The sequence below is a fragment of the Vicugna pacos genome, chromosome 16 (genome assembly GCF_048564905.1).
Source record: "Vicugna pacos chromosome 16, VicPac4, whole genome shotgun sequence".
Classification (NCBI taxonomy): Eukaryota; Metazoa; Chordata; class Mammalia; order Artiodactyla; family Camelidae; genus Vicugna; species Vicugna pacos.
Genome location: NC_133002.1, coordinates 47900230 through 47916902, shown reverse-complemented (window position 1 = coordinate 47916902; position 16673 = coordinate 47900230). Strand labels below are relative to the sequence as shown.

Genomic DNA, 16673 nt, shown 5'->3' with positions numbered 1-16673 from the left:
GGCTGGGCCCTGTGACTTCCTTGAGAAGCTCTGCACCATCACCCCCACCCCTGCACTGCTGGAGTCCAGGGCCACTCTGGTCGGCAAACCAAATCCTGCCTCATCATGCTGGGGGCCAGGCCGGGGTTGGAGAGAGGGCCTGGCTGGAGGTGTCAACTTTGCTGGGGGAAGGATGGCCTGGGCCTTGGGAAAAAGCCTCAGATTGGATCTCCACCCTGACCTAATAAAGGTCATGTCACTAAAGGTGTGTCAGAAATAAAGGGTGGGGCGTGAGGCAGGGGAGGGGTGCACGTGTAGCCAGGCTGCCATATCACTTGGGTTTCCATTCAGCACGCCTGGCCAGAGCCCCACTGGCCTGGGTCGCTGTGCCCGAATTGTCTGCAGATCATGCTTCCGTGGCTCTTCTTTGCATGGTAACCATTGTGGGTGCTAGCTATTCCAGGCAGTTCAGCCCCTGGAATGGTCCCTCGACTCTGTCCAGCTGACCTCCGACTCAGAGCCAGGGGACTTTAATTACTCCTTTAATTCCTTCTCTACAGCCCAGATGTTGGCCCCACCTCATCAGGAGTTGACTGAGACTTTGCTTCTATACCCAGACCGGGATAAAGATGGAGAGCTGCCCACAGGGCCATATCGAGGTGTGGCTGTCTCACATCAAGAGGGGAATGACAAGCTAATCCAGCATCAAAAGCTCCCAGAGTAGGTTCCAGTGCGAGGCTGGGATCAGAATCAGGCCCTAGCTCTGTCTCCTCGACCCAAAGGTAACATTAAAGCTGTAGATGTAGATGAAGCCGAAGATCACCAGTCATTTGAAATACTTGTTCCACCTCTAGGTGGTAAGAGTTCAAAACCAACAAAGTTTATTGTTTCACCCTGAAGAAAGGTTTAGTTCACCAACGACGACTTGCCAAACAGTTGCACGATGATTATTTGGATTCCAGTATGGATGACTTTTATCCTGAGGAGAACCTACCTGTGAATGTTCTGGGAAGCCCAGATCAACCTCCAGAGCCTCCTGAGGGGGCTGAAATGTCCTCATCCCTGCAGGAGGCCCAAACTCATTGTCCAGAGCACACTGAGGAGTTTGACTCTCCACCCCAGCAAGAGGCTCCTGCTCAAAATTCGCAGACCCCTGAGAAGGTTGAACCTCTTCCACCCCAGGCAGAGGCCCAGGCTCAGCTTCCAGAGACCACGGAAGAGACAGAACCACCTCCCCTTCAGCAGGGGCTCTGTCTCAGCCTTCAGAGGCCCCTGAGGAAGTAGGCACTTCAGTCTCTCAGGAGGAGGGAGGACTTCAGGAGGTTTTAGTTCAACCATTAAGGCATCATGAGGTAGACCAGGAATTTACTGTAACTCAACACCCAGGGTCACCTAAGACACCTTCTTCTTCGACTCCGTCTTCAGGGATGCATTCTGTAACATATACCCCAGAAAAGGAGCAATGAGAAAAGAATTCTTCCACAAGCATAAACGTCTGTGAGCTCTGCATCTGCAGTAATGAGACCTTGTCCTGCGCTGGTGTCAGCCCAGAGGCGAGGCTCTGCAGAGTGCCCGTGCCGGAGCCCGACAGCTACAACGGCACCTTCACCGTCCTGTAAGAATTGCTTTTCCTCATTTGTTCTCTGCATCCTGCCTGACCTGACAGCCTTTCTTTGAGGTCTTCCTGGGTCTTCCTCGTCTCCACAGTTCACATTTGACTGTTTTTACCTTTTGTTTGTCTTATAAGCAATTTCTTATCTTCATTTGCCTTCTTACTATCATTCCTTCTTCTCCAGTCTTTTACTTATAATTGCTCTTATTCTTTTTCCTTCTCTACTTTTTACTCCATTATTTAATTTCTTAACATCTACTCTTCTCTCATTTTTGCTCCATCCTCGTTACAGCACCATGGCCCTCTCCCCATCCCATTGTAGGTAATACAACAAAGTGGTTAAGAATAGAGATTCTGGGGTCAGACTACCTGGGTTTGAATCCAGGTCTGCCATTTGTTAGCTTTGTGACTCAATTTCCTCATCTGGAAAATGGGGATTATCATAGTCACCATCTCATAGGATTTAGATGAGTCAATACATGTAAAGCTTCTTTATCAGTGCCTAGTATATATCTGAGTGTTAGCCATTATTATTATTTGATCCCTCAGTTATATTGAGAACTCATCTTTGCCCCCTGGATTTCTATATACAGCACCCAATTTATGCCCAACCCAAAGCTAAGTACCGTGAGAGCCACAGAAGTATGGCATTGTCTCCAGAAAATGACAGTAATAGCTGGGAAGAAAGGGAATACACCTTAACAGGGAGGTGATGTGTTTAATACTCAATTGAGTATTAAAAGAGATACAGAGAGGTGCTGTAATTAACCAGAACCTGGAATCACTGGGGTGTGGCGGTCAGGGGAAACTGCATGGATAAGCTAAAACTTTAGCTGGGATTTAAAAGACTGGCTGTGATTTGTTAGAGTAAAAATAGGGAGTACAGTCTAGGGAAAGATGTGGCTGCAGGAATCATCAGGATTTAATAGATCAATCTAGCTGTAAAGAATTGGGTTAGGCAGCAATGAAAGATATGTTTATGAAAAACCTTGACTGTCACAAATGGGGGTTTGAAAAATATGCTATAAGATACAAGGGAGCCATTGAAAATTTTCAGGGAAAAGAGATAAGTGATTAAAATAAGAAGCTTATTTTAGATTCCATATGTAGTGTGATCTAGAGAGGAAAGTTTGATCCAGGGAGACCAAATAGAATGCTGTAGCAAAATCTAGGAGGAAAGTGAGAATGGGCTGAATTGGAGTGGTTGTGACAAGAGCAGAAGAGAAATCCTGAGCGTACTACAAAGGAAAAACCGACAAGATTTAGTAACTGCCTAGAGTTGGTGGAGTGGGGGGAGGTGTACAGGAAAGAGAAAAATCAAATATGTTGATGAGGAGAATGATGGTGGTACAACAGGTCGAAATACAGTTGGGAAGGAGAGCTTGGGCCCTGGGAAAAAGCCTGACTCTGGTTGGATCTCCACCCTGACCTAATAAAGGTCATGTCACTAAAGGTGTGTCATAAATAAAGGATGGGGGGTGAAGCAGGGGAGGGGCGCACATGTAGCCAGGCTGCCATATCGCTTGGGTTTCCATTCAGCGTGCCTGGCCAGTGTCCCACTGGCCTGGGTACTATGCCCAAATTGTCTTTGGATCATGTTTCCACAGTGTTTTTGTTTGCTGCGGCTCTTGGCTTGGCAACCACTCTGGCTTCTGGCCCAGGGAGTTCAGCCCCTGGAATGGTCCCTGGACTCTATCCAGCTGACCTCCAACTCAGAGCTGGGGGACTTTAATTACTCCTTTAATTCCTTCTCTACAGCCTCATCAGGAGTTGACTGAGACTTTGCTTCCATACCCAGACAGGAATACAGACGGAGAGCTGCCCACAGGGCCATGTCAGTTTGCTGTTCCATGTCAAGATGGGAATGACAAGCTGATCCAGCATCAAAAGCTCCCAGAGGAGGTTCCAGTGGTAGGCTGGGATCGGAATTAGGCCCCAGCTCTGTTGCCTCAACCCAAAGGTAGTAACATCAAAGCTGCAGGTGTAGATTAAGCTGAAGATCACCAGTCATCTCTAGGAGGTAAGAGTCCAAAACTCAGGCTGCCATAACGCTTGGGCTTCCAGTCAGTGTGCCTGCCAGTGAGGGTCACTGTGCCCAAATCATGTGCAGATCATGTACACATGCTTTTGGTTCCCACGACCCCTCTTCTGTGTGGCAACCATTGTGGCTGCTCTTCCAGGCAGTTCAGCCCCCGGAACGGTCCCTGGACTCTGTCCCGCTGACCTCTGACTCCCCTGGGCTGAGCGAGACTTGTCTTTTGCAATCCTCTAATCTCTCACCTGAATCTCCCCATGCGCTTACCAAGGGGTGCGAAAACCTGCGACCCCACTGAGGAGTCTTCTCCAATCCAACAGGAGTTCCCAGCCCCACTCCTGGAACACGTTAGGGACAAAACAACGTTCTCTAGCACAGCAGGAGGCCCCAGCTAGCCTTCAGAGCCACCTCAGGAGGTGGTTGTAGCACAATCTCCAGTGCATCGTGAGTTGACAGTTCCAGCTCTCAAGCTGAAGCTCAGCATTCAAACTCGTCACAGTTAAACCTTTCAATCTGGGCCTCACCATAACTCCAGCAGCCACGATGGAGGCTGAACGTCCTACAGCCCTGCAGCAGACATGCGGGAGAACCCCGCTCAGCCTCTGGGGCCACCTGAGGAGGCTGTAGTACAGCCTTCATGGGTTCAGGCTGTGGCAGCTCCAAGTCCAGTTCAGAGTTCTAACTCAGGATCCAACAGTGCCCAGCAGAGTCCGGGACGAGGCTTCAGGGCTGCAGCACTCTGGCGAGCTAGGGGGCGGGGCCGCAGAGGGGCGGGATGGCTGAGACACCAATGAGCAGGGGCACAGCAGCCCTCTAATCCCACAGATACTGGCCTTGAGACTGCCCTGCTTCAGAGTCCTCCCCCTTCCCAGCCCAATCCCCATGACACACTGACCCTAGCCTTCAGTCTGCATTGCCACTAATGGCCTGTCCCCTCCATTTCCCACCTGTGACCTGGCCCCAGCCCTACCCTCACCCCTCACCACCGGTCTTGCATAAATGCAGCCTCACCCTGCCTGGGGAGGAGAGCCTGAGGGTCCCCCAAATGCCCTGCCTTCTGCCTTGCCTGCGGTTGACCACTTGGGGCTGGAGAGGAGGGCATCAAGCTGTGACACCCCCCAGGAGGAGTTGAAGGTTACTGGGACCTGCCCTTTGGAGATACAGATGGCCATGGGCAGAGGCTGCCGCAATTAACCCTTGTGTCAGTGTGAAAAGGAGTCCCAAGGATTAGAAACAAAAAAACCAGAGGTCACCTCTCATCTTTCTGGACTGAACTTTCACAAGGCTTCACTCAGCACCTGCTGACTGCAGGCGAGGCCTGGTGGCCCTCTAGTTTGACGCCACGCTGTGCCCCTTTATGACTACTTTTCACCCCTGTCAACCTCTGGTCTGTTCTTGTGTTTTTCTTCTCTAAATTATAAACCTACATCCCAAACATCTATTATCGCCCACCTCAATCATGCCCTACAGGTACGATTTAAGAGGACTGGTAATCAGCCCAGCCACTTCCTAAACTATGTCACCTTGGGCAAGGTACTTAACCCCCATCTCAGTATCCTTATTTGTAAACTGGGTATAGCAGTCACAACTTCAGAGTACAACTGTACTGATTAACTGGCTAATGCGACTGGTATACAGAGAGCACTCAGGAAGTGTGGGCTATGATGAAGTCCCTGTGACCTTCAGGTCATGCCACGTGCCGCACACGCAGCTGTAGCCACTGTATCTCTTGTGTTTCCTCTGAGACTATGGCTGTGTCTAACCTCTACTTCTTATACTTCACACAGTGTCCAGCACACAGAAGGCGTTCAATAAGCTATTAACAGGAACTGATGGAGAAGTCGGCCCTGAAGAGCCCTGGTCATTTAGGAAGCCAGTCTTGAGAATGTTCTCAGGAACCCGTCAGCCATAGTGCAGTCCTCCGTGGAGTCTCCCAGCAGGAGGATGTTGCTTTTGCCCTGCAGCTGCTGGAAGTCGTTGGCGTACTCACGCACAGGGCTGTTCTTGTATGTGTGCATGAGCTGGCCCTTGAATCCCCCTAGGAAACCCTAAATCATCAAGACAAGGGACAGACAGAAGGGCTATAAGGATCCATCTGGGGCCAGCTTCCCACTGTCTCTGCCACAGAGGAAAGGGAATCCAGAAAGCCATAGATAGTGCCAGAACTTCATTGCAGTCAAAACTCAGGATCAGCAAGCGAGGGCCCGTGGGCTAGATTTAGCCTGTTGGTAAATTACGTTTTACTGGAATACAGCCAGGCCCATTTGTATACATCTTGTCTGTGGTGCTTTTTGTGTGCGACAGGGTTGAGTAGTTGTGACAGAGATTGTACTGCCCACAAAGCCTGAGATCTTTACTACCTGGCCTTTACAGAAGAAGTTTACACCCCCTGGTTTAAACTAACAGGGACCATCAAATATTGTCAGTCACCTCCTCTGGCGGAGGCACACGGCCTGTGATGCAAGCACTGCTCCAGCTCACCTCAGCTGTGGGCCACACCCTAACCACGGGTCCAAGGGATGAAAATTCCAGCCATTGGTTTTAAGGGGAAGAAGTCAGAAGATGGGCAAGTCAGAGTAGCCCACCTCTAGCTCCAGAAAAACAAGTCCAAGCCAAGCCCTTGAGTACCTCGGATGGCACATGATCCACAACAGTGACATGGAGCCTGGGTGACCCCTAAACTAGGTCCTCCCTGGCAGAGAGCTGACTGTTGTCCAAACACCCAAAAGTGGGTCCTTCAAAAGTAACTGTCTTTAGATGGCATTAATTAATAAATCACTGTCCAGGAGGAAAGAAGCCAGCATGCCTTCCCCTCCCCCATCAGGGTTCATGTCTAGGGAGAAGCCCCCTAGCTGGTGGTCCCTACCCCTCTTCCAGGCCCCGCCCAAATGAGATTTGACTCACGTTTTCATCAAAATCCATGTAGTTAGCCACAATGTGGATGTTGGGGTGAAACACATTTTCATCTGCTGGATAATTTCTTCCACAATATCTCCAATGCCCGTGGAGAAGATGAAGAGGGGAATGCTGTTCTGGAAGAGGGTGTTGAAGAACATCTTGTATCCATCCCTGAAAAGAGATGAATGGGTTCTGAAATGGCACTGCCTCTGCTACTGTTCTTTATTTTCTACTTGGGTTACTTTAAAAAAATTTTTTTAAACATTTTAAATTGAGGTACAAAACACATACAGTAAATGGTTAAAGTGCACTAATTTTACATGTTCAGCTTAATATTTACATATGTATACACCCAAGTAATTACTAACCAGATCAATGTTCCTTAGGGTCCCTTCCCAGTCAAAGCCATTTTGACTTCACATCACCATTGATCAGCTTTCCCTGTCCCTGAACTTCATATAAATGAGCCCCTATTTTTTTGTTTGTTTGTTCCTGGATTATTTTGCCTGAGGAAATACAACCAGGCAGCTGTCCTGGGGCAGCTCTGCAGGGGAATACCCCAAACCGCCCCGGGCACTTACTGGGTCTGTACATGTCTCTACTCCCCTGGCTTTCCGTGAGCTAGCCTCTTTCCCCAATCAAGATACAATCCTTGCGGGCAGGGACCCGTGTCGACTCCTTCTAAGTGCCCTCAACCCTCCTCCAGTAAAGAATGCTCCAACAGAGAGAGCTGCGCTGTGGAGGCTATGGATGATCAAGGGTCCCAGGCTGGCCAGCTCGTGTCTGGGTAAAGAATGCCAGTCACCATGGGGACTTGAAAAGTCTTTTTACCATTGGGAACAAGGAGCTAGATACTGTTTGTTCTAGGAGATGGAACCCTGGTCATATTCACACCATACCCACTACTGGCAGACTCCTTCTGAGGAAACACTCAGGGGTAGACAATCCCCTGGCTGTGCCCAGAGAGGAAAAAGAAGACCTTCTCCACGTCAGCTGCTCACGGTGCCATGTCTCTTCTGACTCTTCCAGCAACAAACTCCTCTCCACTCCTTCCCAGCCTTCTCTTCTGTGAGCAAACCCATTCTAAACAGTCTGGCAGAAATGTTTTCCAGAGCAGGCAGCTCACCTGAGTGTTGCATCGGACTCTCACCACTGGGGCTGTCTGAAAGCCCTGGACCTTCTGCTGCCATAGGAGAGCATGCGCTTTGGTCCACCCGGAAACAGATGCCCCACAAAACCCCCAAGTCAAACCACTAAGTCAAGTGTCCTCTCCCATCTCAGGGCTGTGTCCCTTCTGGAAGTACTGACGGCAGAGGAAGCCTCTTTTCCCCCAGAGCCACTTCCTGAAGAACCCTGGCTGTCCTTAAAGGAAGAGGGTGAGAGAGCAACACAACACAGTAGAGACGAGAGCTGGCGAGATGACACTGAGGTCAAAGCTCTCCTGAGTCCCTTCCTCTGTGACCCCACTCTCTGGAGAACTGGAGCTCTGCCCAGTGATACTGGCTTCCTTAGGAGGGTTATCGCCCCAAAGCACTTAATACCCCAAACCAAAAGTTTTCTAACTCATTCCAAAGATTCCCCATAAGCCCCCTACTGTAGCCACAGCCACAAGTAACGCTGGCTGTGTTGGGTCAGTTAGCTCTAACACCTGGGCTTGTGGCCTTCGGTAAGGTGCAGGAGATTGCTCCTCAACAAAGCTCAGGAAAGACAGACCCTCTCCCAGACCAACCCACTGTGAGAGCCAGCGGCGTTTCACCACCACCGTCACTTACCATTCCACCATGTGGGGCAACTTCTCGTTGATGGTCCAGTGTGGGTCAATCTCAACTGGGTAATAGTGGTGAAGGAGTGCTTTGAGCTGTGACATCCAAAATGAAGAGAAAAGCCAGTAGTCCACATCAGGTTTTCCCTAGCAGAGGCTTACTGTGCAGTGTGAGAAAAAAATCACACCTAGATGTGACTTCATGTGATGGAGTGACTGGGTCTGCACAGCTGAACTTTCCTCTGCACTCACCCTGAGAGAGTGAGGTCCAAGCATCAACAATATAAAGAACTTTTGCTCTCAGATGAGAGGTTATTAGGATTTTGCTGCTGTGGCTGTTACAAATTAGCTCAGCATCACATCAGCACTTAACCAAGAAGAACTGATTTAATATTGTATTTCCCCAAATAGGTACACTTCCTCAGGTGGTAGGCAAGATAACTTTGTAGGGGGGGAAATGGATAAAAACACTTTTCATTTGAGTAATTTTGGATTCATTTCAATGTTAGAAAAAGAAGGAAAACTAACATATCAAACTCATGCTTTCATAAAAGATTGTTTCTTTTGCAAGTTAATTACATTCAGGTCTTTAAAAGCAGGGCAATTTACACAGATATGGCAGAAATCACGCAAGTGAAACTAGAAGGCTATAGTTTGGGACGCAGCATGTTAGGGGGTAACTGTCACACTGCCAGCGTCAGGTGGACCACCTTCACGGGGAGCATCTATGTACCTTCTCTGGTTAAAGGTCACCTTCCACATGCCAGGAACTTCCACACTCTAGGGAAGCCACTTCAGGGACCACGCGTCACACGGGATGGGTCAGTAACAATACCCAATAAAAATGGGAATTGATTAAGTAAAGAATTCTAATTTTAATATATGCATGGTCTCAAAATATGAGAGCAAATGGAATCCCCAATCATCAGTCCAAAAGAGGGTTAAATACCAAGCTTGTCGAAGACAGAAAATTCCTTAAATGTGTTAAGATTCTCAATGTTTTCTTGTGTGAGAATTTTTCTAAAAATATGAGAATTCAACAAGAATATAACTGTTGAAAAAGGAAAAGAAAGAATTCTTACATAAATTTTGCCTTTATTAATTTCTTCAGGAACCCATCAGCACCAAGAATCTTAGTTTTCCCTAGCTTCTTTATCCTAGACAGAGCATTCAAACCTACTGTCTTATTTGTGGACGCAGCTTTCTGGAGGTTGCTAAAATCAGGGATGGGAGAAACCAAAAAAAGTGACTTGCCAAAGGTACTCAGTTACTGGAGAGGGAACCTACTTTAAGCTAAAAGTGGCATCCCCTGGTGGGAGGGAAATAGTTCAGTGGGAGAGCACCTGCTTAGCATGGACCAAGTCCTGGATTCAATCCCCACGAACTCCACTTAAAAAAAAGTGTTAAAAAAAAAAAGGCATCTCCAGAGAGACAGGCTTTAGAAATATAAAAGCCTCCCCAGCCATCCCCCAACCCCACCCGGCCGCCCCCACCTTGCCCCCGGCGGTACTTGTAAGCGGTCTCCCCCGCCCCTGCGGAGGGCGCCCACAATCTCCTGCACCAGCCCGGGCTGCCGCATCAGGACCGTTGCCTTCATCAGGGTGCTCACCTGTCCCGAGACCCGAGAGAACGGCTGACCCCGGCACGGCGCTGAGCCCAAGGGGAGCCTACAGGCCGCGGTGACGCGGCGGGACCCGGGTGGCCCGCTGTGGGTCTTGGAGAGCCCGGGGGTCGGGACCCGCCCCACGCCGGTCCCCTTCTTTCGCCTCGCCTCCTCCGTCATGGCGCTCAAACGCTGGTCTGAGGCGTTGGGCCAACGGCCCCCTCACGGCCGTACTGCACAGGCTTCGCCTCCCGCCTGGGCGGGGATGGGCGTGCCGGGGGTGGGCGGGCCTGGGGTGGGCCCGCGGGCTGCAGGCCCGGCTACCCGCAGAGCCGCGACAGGCAGGCGGCCTCGCGCGGGTGGCGGGGCGCGCTAGGTGAAAATCCTGTTGGAGGGCCCTATGTTGAGGATGGAAAGGGTCCCAAGAGGTTGGGCTTCCGTGGTTGCCACTCTTTCTAGAGCAAAAATCCTAGCCAGAGCGGTCATTTCCAGGCTTACAGTTTGCATAACAAAAGAGCTGCATGATGGGAGGGGACGTGAAAGAGCCATAAAGGGAGTTCTGTTGGACATCCAGAAAGTGCTTCCTTCACCGGGCCCACTCCTCATCACAGAAGAAAATGAGAGGGCAGGAAAGTCATGGACAGCTGGGCCAGAAGGAAAGCCAATCAGCCTTAACTTCTCCCTGCTACCTCCTCTGACTTGACTTCCTTGAACTCAGTGGGGAGCCAGGTGCCGGGCTGCGGAAGAAGGTGAATGGATGCTACAGAGATGCGGAACTGAGCACCTGAATTGGGCAACAGGAACTCGAGTAAATCAAAACTCATATTGTTACTGAGTCCAAACTCGTTCTGCTAGCTGCACCACAGGCCAATAAATCGGGAGACGAGGTGTTGGGGCAAGGAATAGCGACTTCATTCAGAAAGCCGGCAAACTAATGTCTTGGAGAACCGTCTTCCTCCAATCAGAATACAGGGTCCTTTTATACAGAAAAACAGGGGAGAGGATGTGGTTGATTGTTGCAAAATTCTTGCTGCAGGAATTCTTTGTTTCTGCAGCTGTCCACGTAGGCCAGGTCATGGTACTCCGGCAAAACTTCCAACAAAACAGAGGTTATTTTCTATTCTGCAACTTATCTTTATATAAGTGCAGAAGTGTTAATATCCTCAGAGCCTTGAGAGAAGGTTCTTCTGTTTACCAGACAGGCTAAAGGCAATATTCATTTACAAAAGGTTGCAGAGCTGGCAAGAATAAGCCTAGAAAACAGGGCACAGTGGTTACAGCTAAAGGAACAGATCCAATATAGAGTCAGATTTGTTTCCCTCTATTGTAGTATGTGGTGTTGGTGGTCACAGTCCTGCTACTGGTTGCAGAAGGTGTGGGGTGGTCTTCAGCCTGAGGTGGTGTGTTGGGGGAGGGGAGAAAGAAGGAGGACAGGGACAGGGGAGAGTTCCAGAGCCTGAGAGCACAATCCTGAGAGTGATCTCACTGCAGGCCCAGGATTCTGGAACTTTGGCTGCCTGATGGGCCCTATATGAAAGATGTAGTAGGGAAAAGGAGTGACAGCTGGCTAAAGGGGCCCCCCACAACACTCCCCGACACCCTAGGAGAGTAGCCTCTCCCCACTGGTCCCAGGGTGCCATGGAGATGGAGAGCGCCGCGGCCTCCACACGTTTCCACCAGCCTCACATGGAAAGGAAGATGAGTGCGATGACTTGTGAGATCTTCAACGAGCTTAGGCTGGAGGGCAAGCTCTGTGACGTGGTCATCAAGGTCAATGGCTTTGAGTTCAATGCCCACAAGAACATCCTCTGTAGCTGCAGTTCCTACTTTAGGTATAACAGGGTTGCTGAACTAAGCCAACGGGGGAACTGGGCTCATTCTGAGCCCTTTTGATTTTATGTTTCCTACACTGTTATCTTAAGCTTAGGGACAATGTCAAAGCCCTGGGCTCCTGTAGACTGGCTCTTTTGTCTTCTGTAGAGGTACAGCCTGGGCCAAAGCTTCTCTCTCTCTGATTTTCAACTGGATTTCAGTCAACTATTGGTGGGCCAGGTGCTTTTTCTCTTTGATTTTCATATAAACCAAACTTTGGGAAGGTTGGACACCTGTACTGGATTTCCTACTTAAACCTAGATGACAGTGCCACTTCAGCCACTCCTTAAGTCCCTATCTGAGACTATCTTAAACAGAGTGATAAATTAACAAGGATTGAGAGGATGGGAAGGGGGATGAGAGGAAAGAACAAAGGAAGTATTTATTAGGAGAAAAAGGGAGTTTGAGCCCAAATCATTGGAACCTAGGAAGTTAAGGGCTATTTTGTTCATGAGCTGAAAATGTTTGAGTACTCAATTCCAATGAAGATAAGATAAATGCATCCCACCTGTTGCTAAAAATTCTCTCAACTATCCCTAGAGCACGGTATACAAAAAGAAAAAATGACTATTTTAAGCTTTTCAGGCCATATAGTCTCTGTCGCGACGACTTCACTCTGCCTTCGTAGTGGGAAGGCAGCCATGGACAATGCTAAATGAAAGGGCATGGCTGTGTGCCAATAAAATTACTTATGGACTCTGACATTTGAATTTATTGTAATTTCCAGGTGTCACAAAATCTTTTGATTTTTCCCTCCCTTTAAAAAATGTAAAAACCTTTCTTAGCTCATGGGCAGCATAAAAACGAGGTAGGCTGAATTTGGCCCAGGGGCTGTAGGTTTGCAGACCTCTTCTCTAGAGAATTTGGTCTCAGAGCCCATAATCCCTTAAACCTCCTAGAAAAAAGAAGCAAAAAATATATTAGGCCAGGGACTGTCTCGTGTGACACCTAGAAAAGTACCTAGCTCCATAGCAGAGCCCAATAGGTAGCTGTGAGGCAAAGCCAGCAGGATTGGAACAAAGCGAGAAGGCCAGAAGGAATATGGTCAGAGAAGTATTCCTGGTCCAGATCTCAGAGGACTTTTGTAGTCCCTGGTAAGGACTTTGTATTTTACTCTGAGGAACAAGGGAAGTCAGTGGAAGGTTCTGAGTAGACGAGGAGCATAAACTCATAAGGCTCACTCTGGTGGCTGGGAGAAGACTATAAACTCTGGAGGTGTCAAAGGGAGAAGCAGGGAGATCAGTCAGGAGGTGACACCCAATAATCTAGGCAAGAGATGGTGGTGGCCTGCACCAAGAAGGAAGCAATACGAGGTGAGAGGTGATCAGGCTCTGGATATGTGCTGACTGAATATACTTGTTTAAAAAGAGTATTTGCTCAAGTTTAATTTCCTTCAGCAAGGTAGCATTTGGTGGGCAATGGGCTGAGACAGATTACTGGGCTTACTCCAGCTGTGGGTTCCAATTTCTCCATCCAGAAAATGGGGGAAAGGCCTACTTATCATGAAGATAGGAATAAAAATGACAAAAGTCAAAGTTCTTGGAAAGGTTCTCTTGCCCACTGTATAAAGCCAGCCCTCCCCCTCCCCTTCCTCACACCAGTTTATTTCCAGTGTATTCACTGTGTACTATTTGGAAAATGGCCAAACTGTCTGCAACAAGAAAATGTTGGGGAGAGCGTGGCAAACTGGAGAGAAATGTTTCAGTGACTGCTCATTTTTTTCTTTTTTCCAGAGCTTTGTTTACAAGTGGCTGGAACAACACTGAAAAGAAGGTATACAACATCCCTGGCATTTCCCCCGACATGATGAAGTTAATTATTGAATATGCGTACACCCGGACCGTCCCCATCACACCTGACAACGTGGAGAAGCTGCTGGCTGCTGCAGACCAATTTAACATCATGGGTATTGTCAGGGGTTGCTGTGAGTTCCTCAAGTCGGAGCTGTGTTTGGATAACTGTATCGGCATCTGCAAGTTCACAGACTACTACTACTGCCCTGAGCTGAGGCAGAAGGCCTACATGTTCATACTGCACAACTTTGAGGAGATGGTGAAGGTCTCAGCAGAGTTTTTAGAGCTCTCAGTCACTGAACTTAAGGATATCATTGAGAAAGATGAGCTCAACGTCAAACAAGAAGATGCTGTATTTGAGGCCATTTTAAAATGGATTTCTCATGACCCCCAAAATAGGAAGCAGCATATTTCAGTTTTGCTTCCCAAGGTCATTTAGTCATTTTTTTGTGGGACGCTTAATTGTTCACTTTTAATTCATTTATCCCAGAGGGATTGTCCCAAGAGCCAGACTCAGATGTTCTGACAGGTTCCAGGGCTGTAGTTACACGTCCATACACTTATATATGTACACATAGAGACGGCGTCTCCTGCTATTCTCTGGAATTTTGCAATTTTCTTTGCCCCTGGCATAGCTAGTTCCTTCTACCCTAGTTGTATTCTCTTTGAATAAAATTCTTCCTGGTAGTGGGGGAAGGAGAGGGCAGGCCTTCCAAGGAATTTTAGTCTTCCTTTCACCCTTCCCCTTCTGTGACAGGGGTTGGACTAGAAACCAGACCATGAGTTTTGCACTCAATTTAGCCATTTGGTGCTAATTCATATATTTTGCATACAGAGACATAGGTATCCAACCTCTGAATGATGACCACAGCTTTTTCTGGTCTAATAATCCTGTCCAGTGGCCAAGGAATGCCCTAGCTCTGTGACCATTTGAGGTAGCTTCTATTAGCTCATTCTCAGCATCCAAATGTATACCACCTCCAAAAAATAAGTATTTCAACTATGAGTTGTAAATTTACAAAAACAAAACAAAACATGACCCTACTGCAATTCAGAGGCAGACAGTAAAACTGTGGTCTTAAGGACATGGATTTTCCAGAACCCTCACCTCATCTGAATAACTTTCTCTATTTCCTTCTTAGGTTCGCCTGGCCCTAATGCATGCTGAATACTTCATGAACAATGTTAAGATGAATGACTATGTCAAAGACAGTGAGGAATGCAAACCAGTCATCATTAATGCCCTGAAGGCCATGTATGACCTAAACATGAACGGACCTTCAAATTCTGACTTCACCAACCCACTCACCAGGCCCCGCCTGCCCTACGCCATCCTATTTGCAATTGGTGGCTGGAGTGGTGGGAGCCCCACCAATGCCATTGAAGCATATGATGCTCGGGCAGACAGATGGGTGAATGTCACTTGTGAGGAAGAGAGTCCCCGTGCCTACCATGGGGCAGCCTATCTGAAAGGCTATGTTTATATCATTGGGGGGTTCGATAGCGTAGACTATTTCAATAGTGTTAAGCGTTTTGACCCAGTCAAGAAAACTTGGCACCAGGTGGCCCCGATGCACTCCAGACGTTGCTATGTCAGTGTGACAGTCCTCAGCAATTTTATTTACGCCATGGGAGGATTTGATGGCTACGTGCGTCTCAACACGGCTGAACGTTATGAGCCAGAGACCAATCAATGGACACTCATTGCTCCCATGCACGAACAGAGGAGTGATGCGAGTGCCACAACACTCTATGGAAAGGTAAGATGCCGGATGGCAAGGGAAGCGGCTTTAGGGAATGTGAAAGCAGACAGGCCCAGAAATAATGGTTTTTAGGGGTGGATGGAAAACAGAAATGGCAGTATCTACTCTGTAATACTAACTCCTCCATCGAACGACTAAGTGGCCCTTTGTATCTATCTTTTGTGATTCTTACTTATTTTTTGGTGGGGGGAGGTAATTAGGTTTACTTATTTATTTATAACAGAGGTACTGGGGACTGAACCCAGGACCTCGTGCATGCTGAGCACACTCTACCAATGAGCTACACCCTCCCCTCTTTCTGTGATTTTACTTACTAAAAAGCAATGCTTGTATGTGAGGAAAAAAGAAACTCAGATTGCAGACGCAACAGAAACGTCCTTCACCTTACTACCACATTCACACCCTTTCTACTCCCCAGGAGTAACAGCTTTAATAATCTTGGAACTCTCTTCACACAGGTCTACATATGTGGTGGGTTTAATGGAAATGAATGCCTGTTTACAGCAGAAGTGTACAACACTGAGAGTAATCAGTGGACAGTCATAGCACCCATGAGAAGCAGGAGGAGTGGAATAGGCGTAATTGCTTATGGAGAACACGTATATGCAGTGAGTCTTTGTACAAAACAAAAACGATAGCCCTAGATTTTGTATTAGCAAAGAGGTTTACAATTACCATTGGTAATAATTTGAAAGCTTTTCTCCCATGGAAGATAGTGGAAAGGGGAGGTATAAAATCACTGGTTTCCCTGCCCCCCAAAGAGGGCATCCTCAGTGAACAGAAGTGATGGTTAACAGCCAGCCGTTTCCTCTGCTGTCCACAGGTAGGCGGCTTTGACGGAGCTAACCGACTTAGGAGTGCAGAAGCCTATAGCCCAGTGGCTAACACTTGGCGCACGATCCCCACTATGTTTAATCCTCGTAGCAATTTTGGCATCGAGGTGGTAGACGACCTCTTGTTTGTGGTGGGTGGCTTTAATGGCTTTACCACCACCTTTAACGTTGAGTGCTATGATGAAAAGACCGACGAGTGGTATGATGCTCATGACATGAGCATATACCGAAGTGCTCTGAGCTGCTGTGTGGTACCAGGGCTGGCCAACGTTGGGGAATACGCAGCTAGACGGGACAACTTCACAGGATTAGCACTGCGAGATGAAGTAAAATACTCCGCTTCGACAAGTACCCTACCTGTATGAGCCTCTTCATTTAGCTAATAAAAAGTCTAAGCAATAAGAATTAATTCTTTTTTTTAAAATAAATGCAGTGTTTAAACTTGTAAGAGTACTGGAAAATGTTCAACTTAAGGGAGCCAAGGGTTGGATGACTGAAGGGAGTGAGATGGGAGGAAGAAAGC

At 48.1% G+C, this 16673-nt stretch overlaps 2 protein-coding genes and 1 long non-coding RNA gene across 6 annotated transcripts; 2 read left to right on the top strand and 1 right to left on the bottom strand.

Moving 5' to 3' along the window:
* Window positions 1–306: 306 nt before the first annotated feature.
* On the top strand, window positions 307–6727 carry LOC140686172 (uncharacterized). 2 transcript variants are annotated; one of them, XR_012059766.1, is made up of 4 exons: window positions 307–413; window positions 540–1594; window positions 3390–3611; window positions 5414–6727. It is a non-coding gene; the product is annotated as an uncharacterized lncRNA (long non-coding RNA). The 2 variants fall into 2 exon arrangements; XR_012059765.1 differs by having other exon boundaries at window positions 307–1594.
* NT5C3B (5'-nucleotidase, cytosolic IIIB) lies at window positions 5231–10124 on the bottom strand. Its single transcript, XM_072939335.1, is given in 7 exon segments — window positions 5231–5521; window positions 5524–5674; window positions 6531–6584; window positions 6587–6736; window positions 7669–7739; window positions 8298–8382; window positions 9896–10124. Coding segments are annotated over 7 exon segments (801 nt in total). The 5' UTR covers window positions 10070–10124; the 3' UTR covers window positions 5231–5405.
* Window positions 10125–11384: 1260 nt separating this feature from the next.
* On the top strand, window positions 11385–16555 carry KLHL10 (kelch like family member 10). Of its 3 annotated transcripts, none has more exons than XM_006199254.3 (5): window positions 11385–11721; window positions 13495–13984; window positions 14697–15314; window positions 15776–15925; window positions 16141–16555. In XM_006199254.3, exons 1-5 carry the CDS (start codon window positions 11528–11530, stop codon window positions 16513–16515), a joined length of 1827 nt encoding a protein of 608 aa, XP_006199316.1. In that variant the 5' UTR covers window positions 11385–11527; the 3' UTR covers window positions 16516–16555. The 3 variants fall into 3 exon arrangements, with proteins under 3 accessions (XP_006199316.1, XP_072795433.1, XP_072795435.1); XM_072939332.1 differs by having other exon boundaries at window positions 11401–11721; window positions 13495–13819; XM_072939334.1 differs by lacking the exon at window positions 11385–11721 and adding an exon at window positions 11872–11941.
* The last annotated feature ends 118 nt before the right edge of the window (window positions 16556–16673 follow it).

Bases quoted from the DNA above. Each gene is read 5' to 3' on its own strand.
- KLHL10 (XM_006199254.3), top strand. From the start codon at position 11,528: ATGGAGATGGAGAGCGCCGCGGCCTCCACACGTTTCCACCAGCCTCAC. The intron at 11,722-13,494 runs GTATAACAGGGT...TCTTTTTTCCAG, and splicing joins AGCTGCAGTTCCTACTTTAG to AGCTTTGTTTACAAGTGGCT. The intron at 13,985-14,696 runs GTCATTTAGTCA...TTTCCTTCTTAG, and splicing joins TTTCAGTTTTGCTTCCCAAG to GTTCGCCTGGCCCTAATGCA.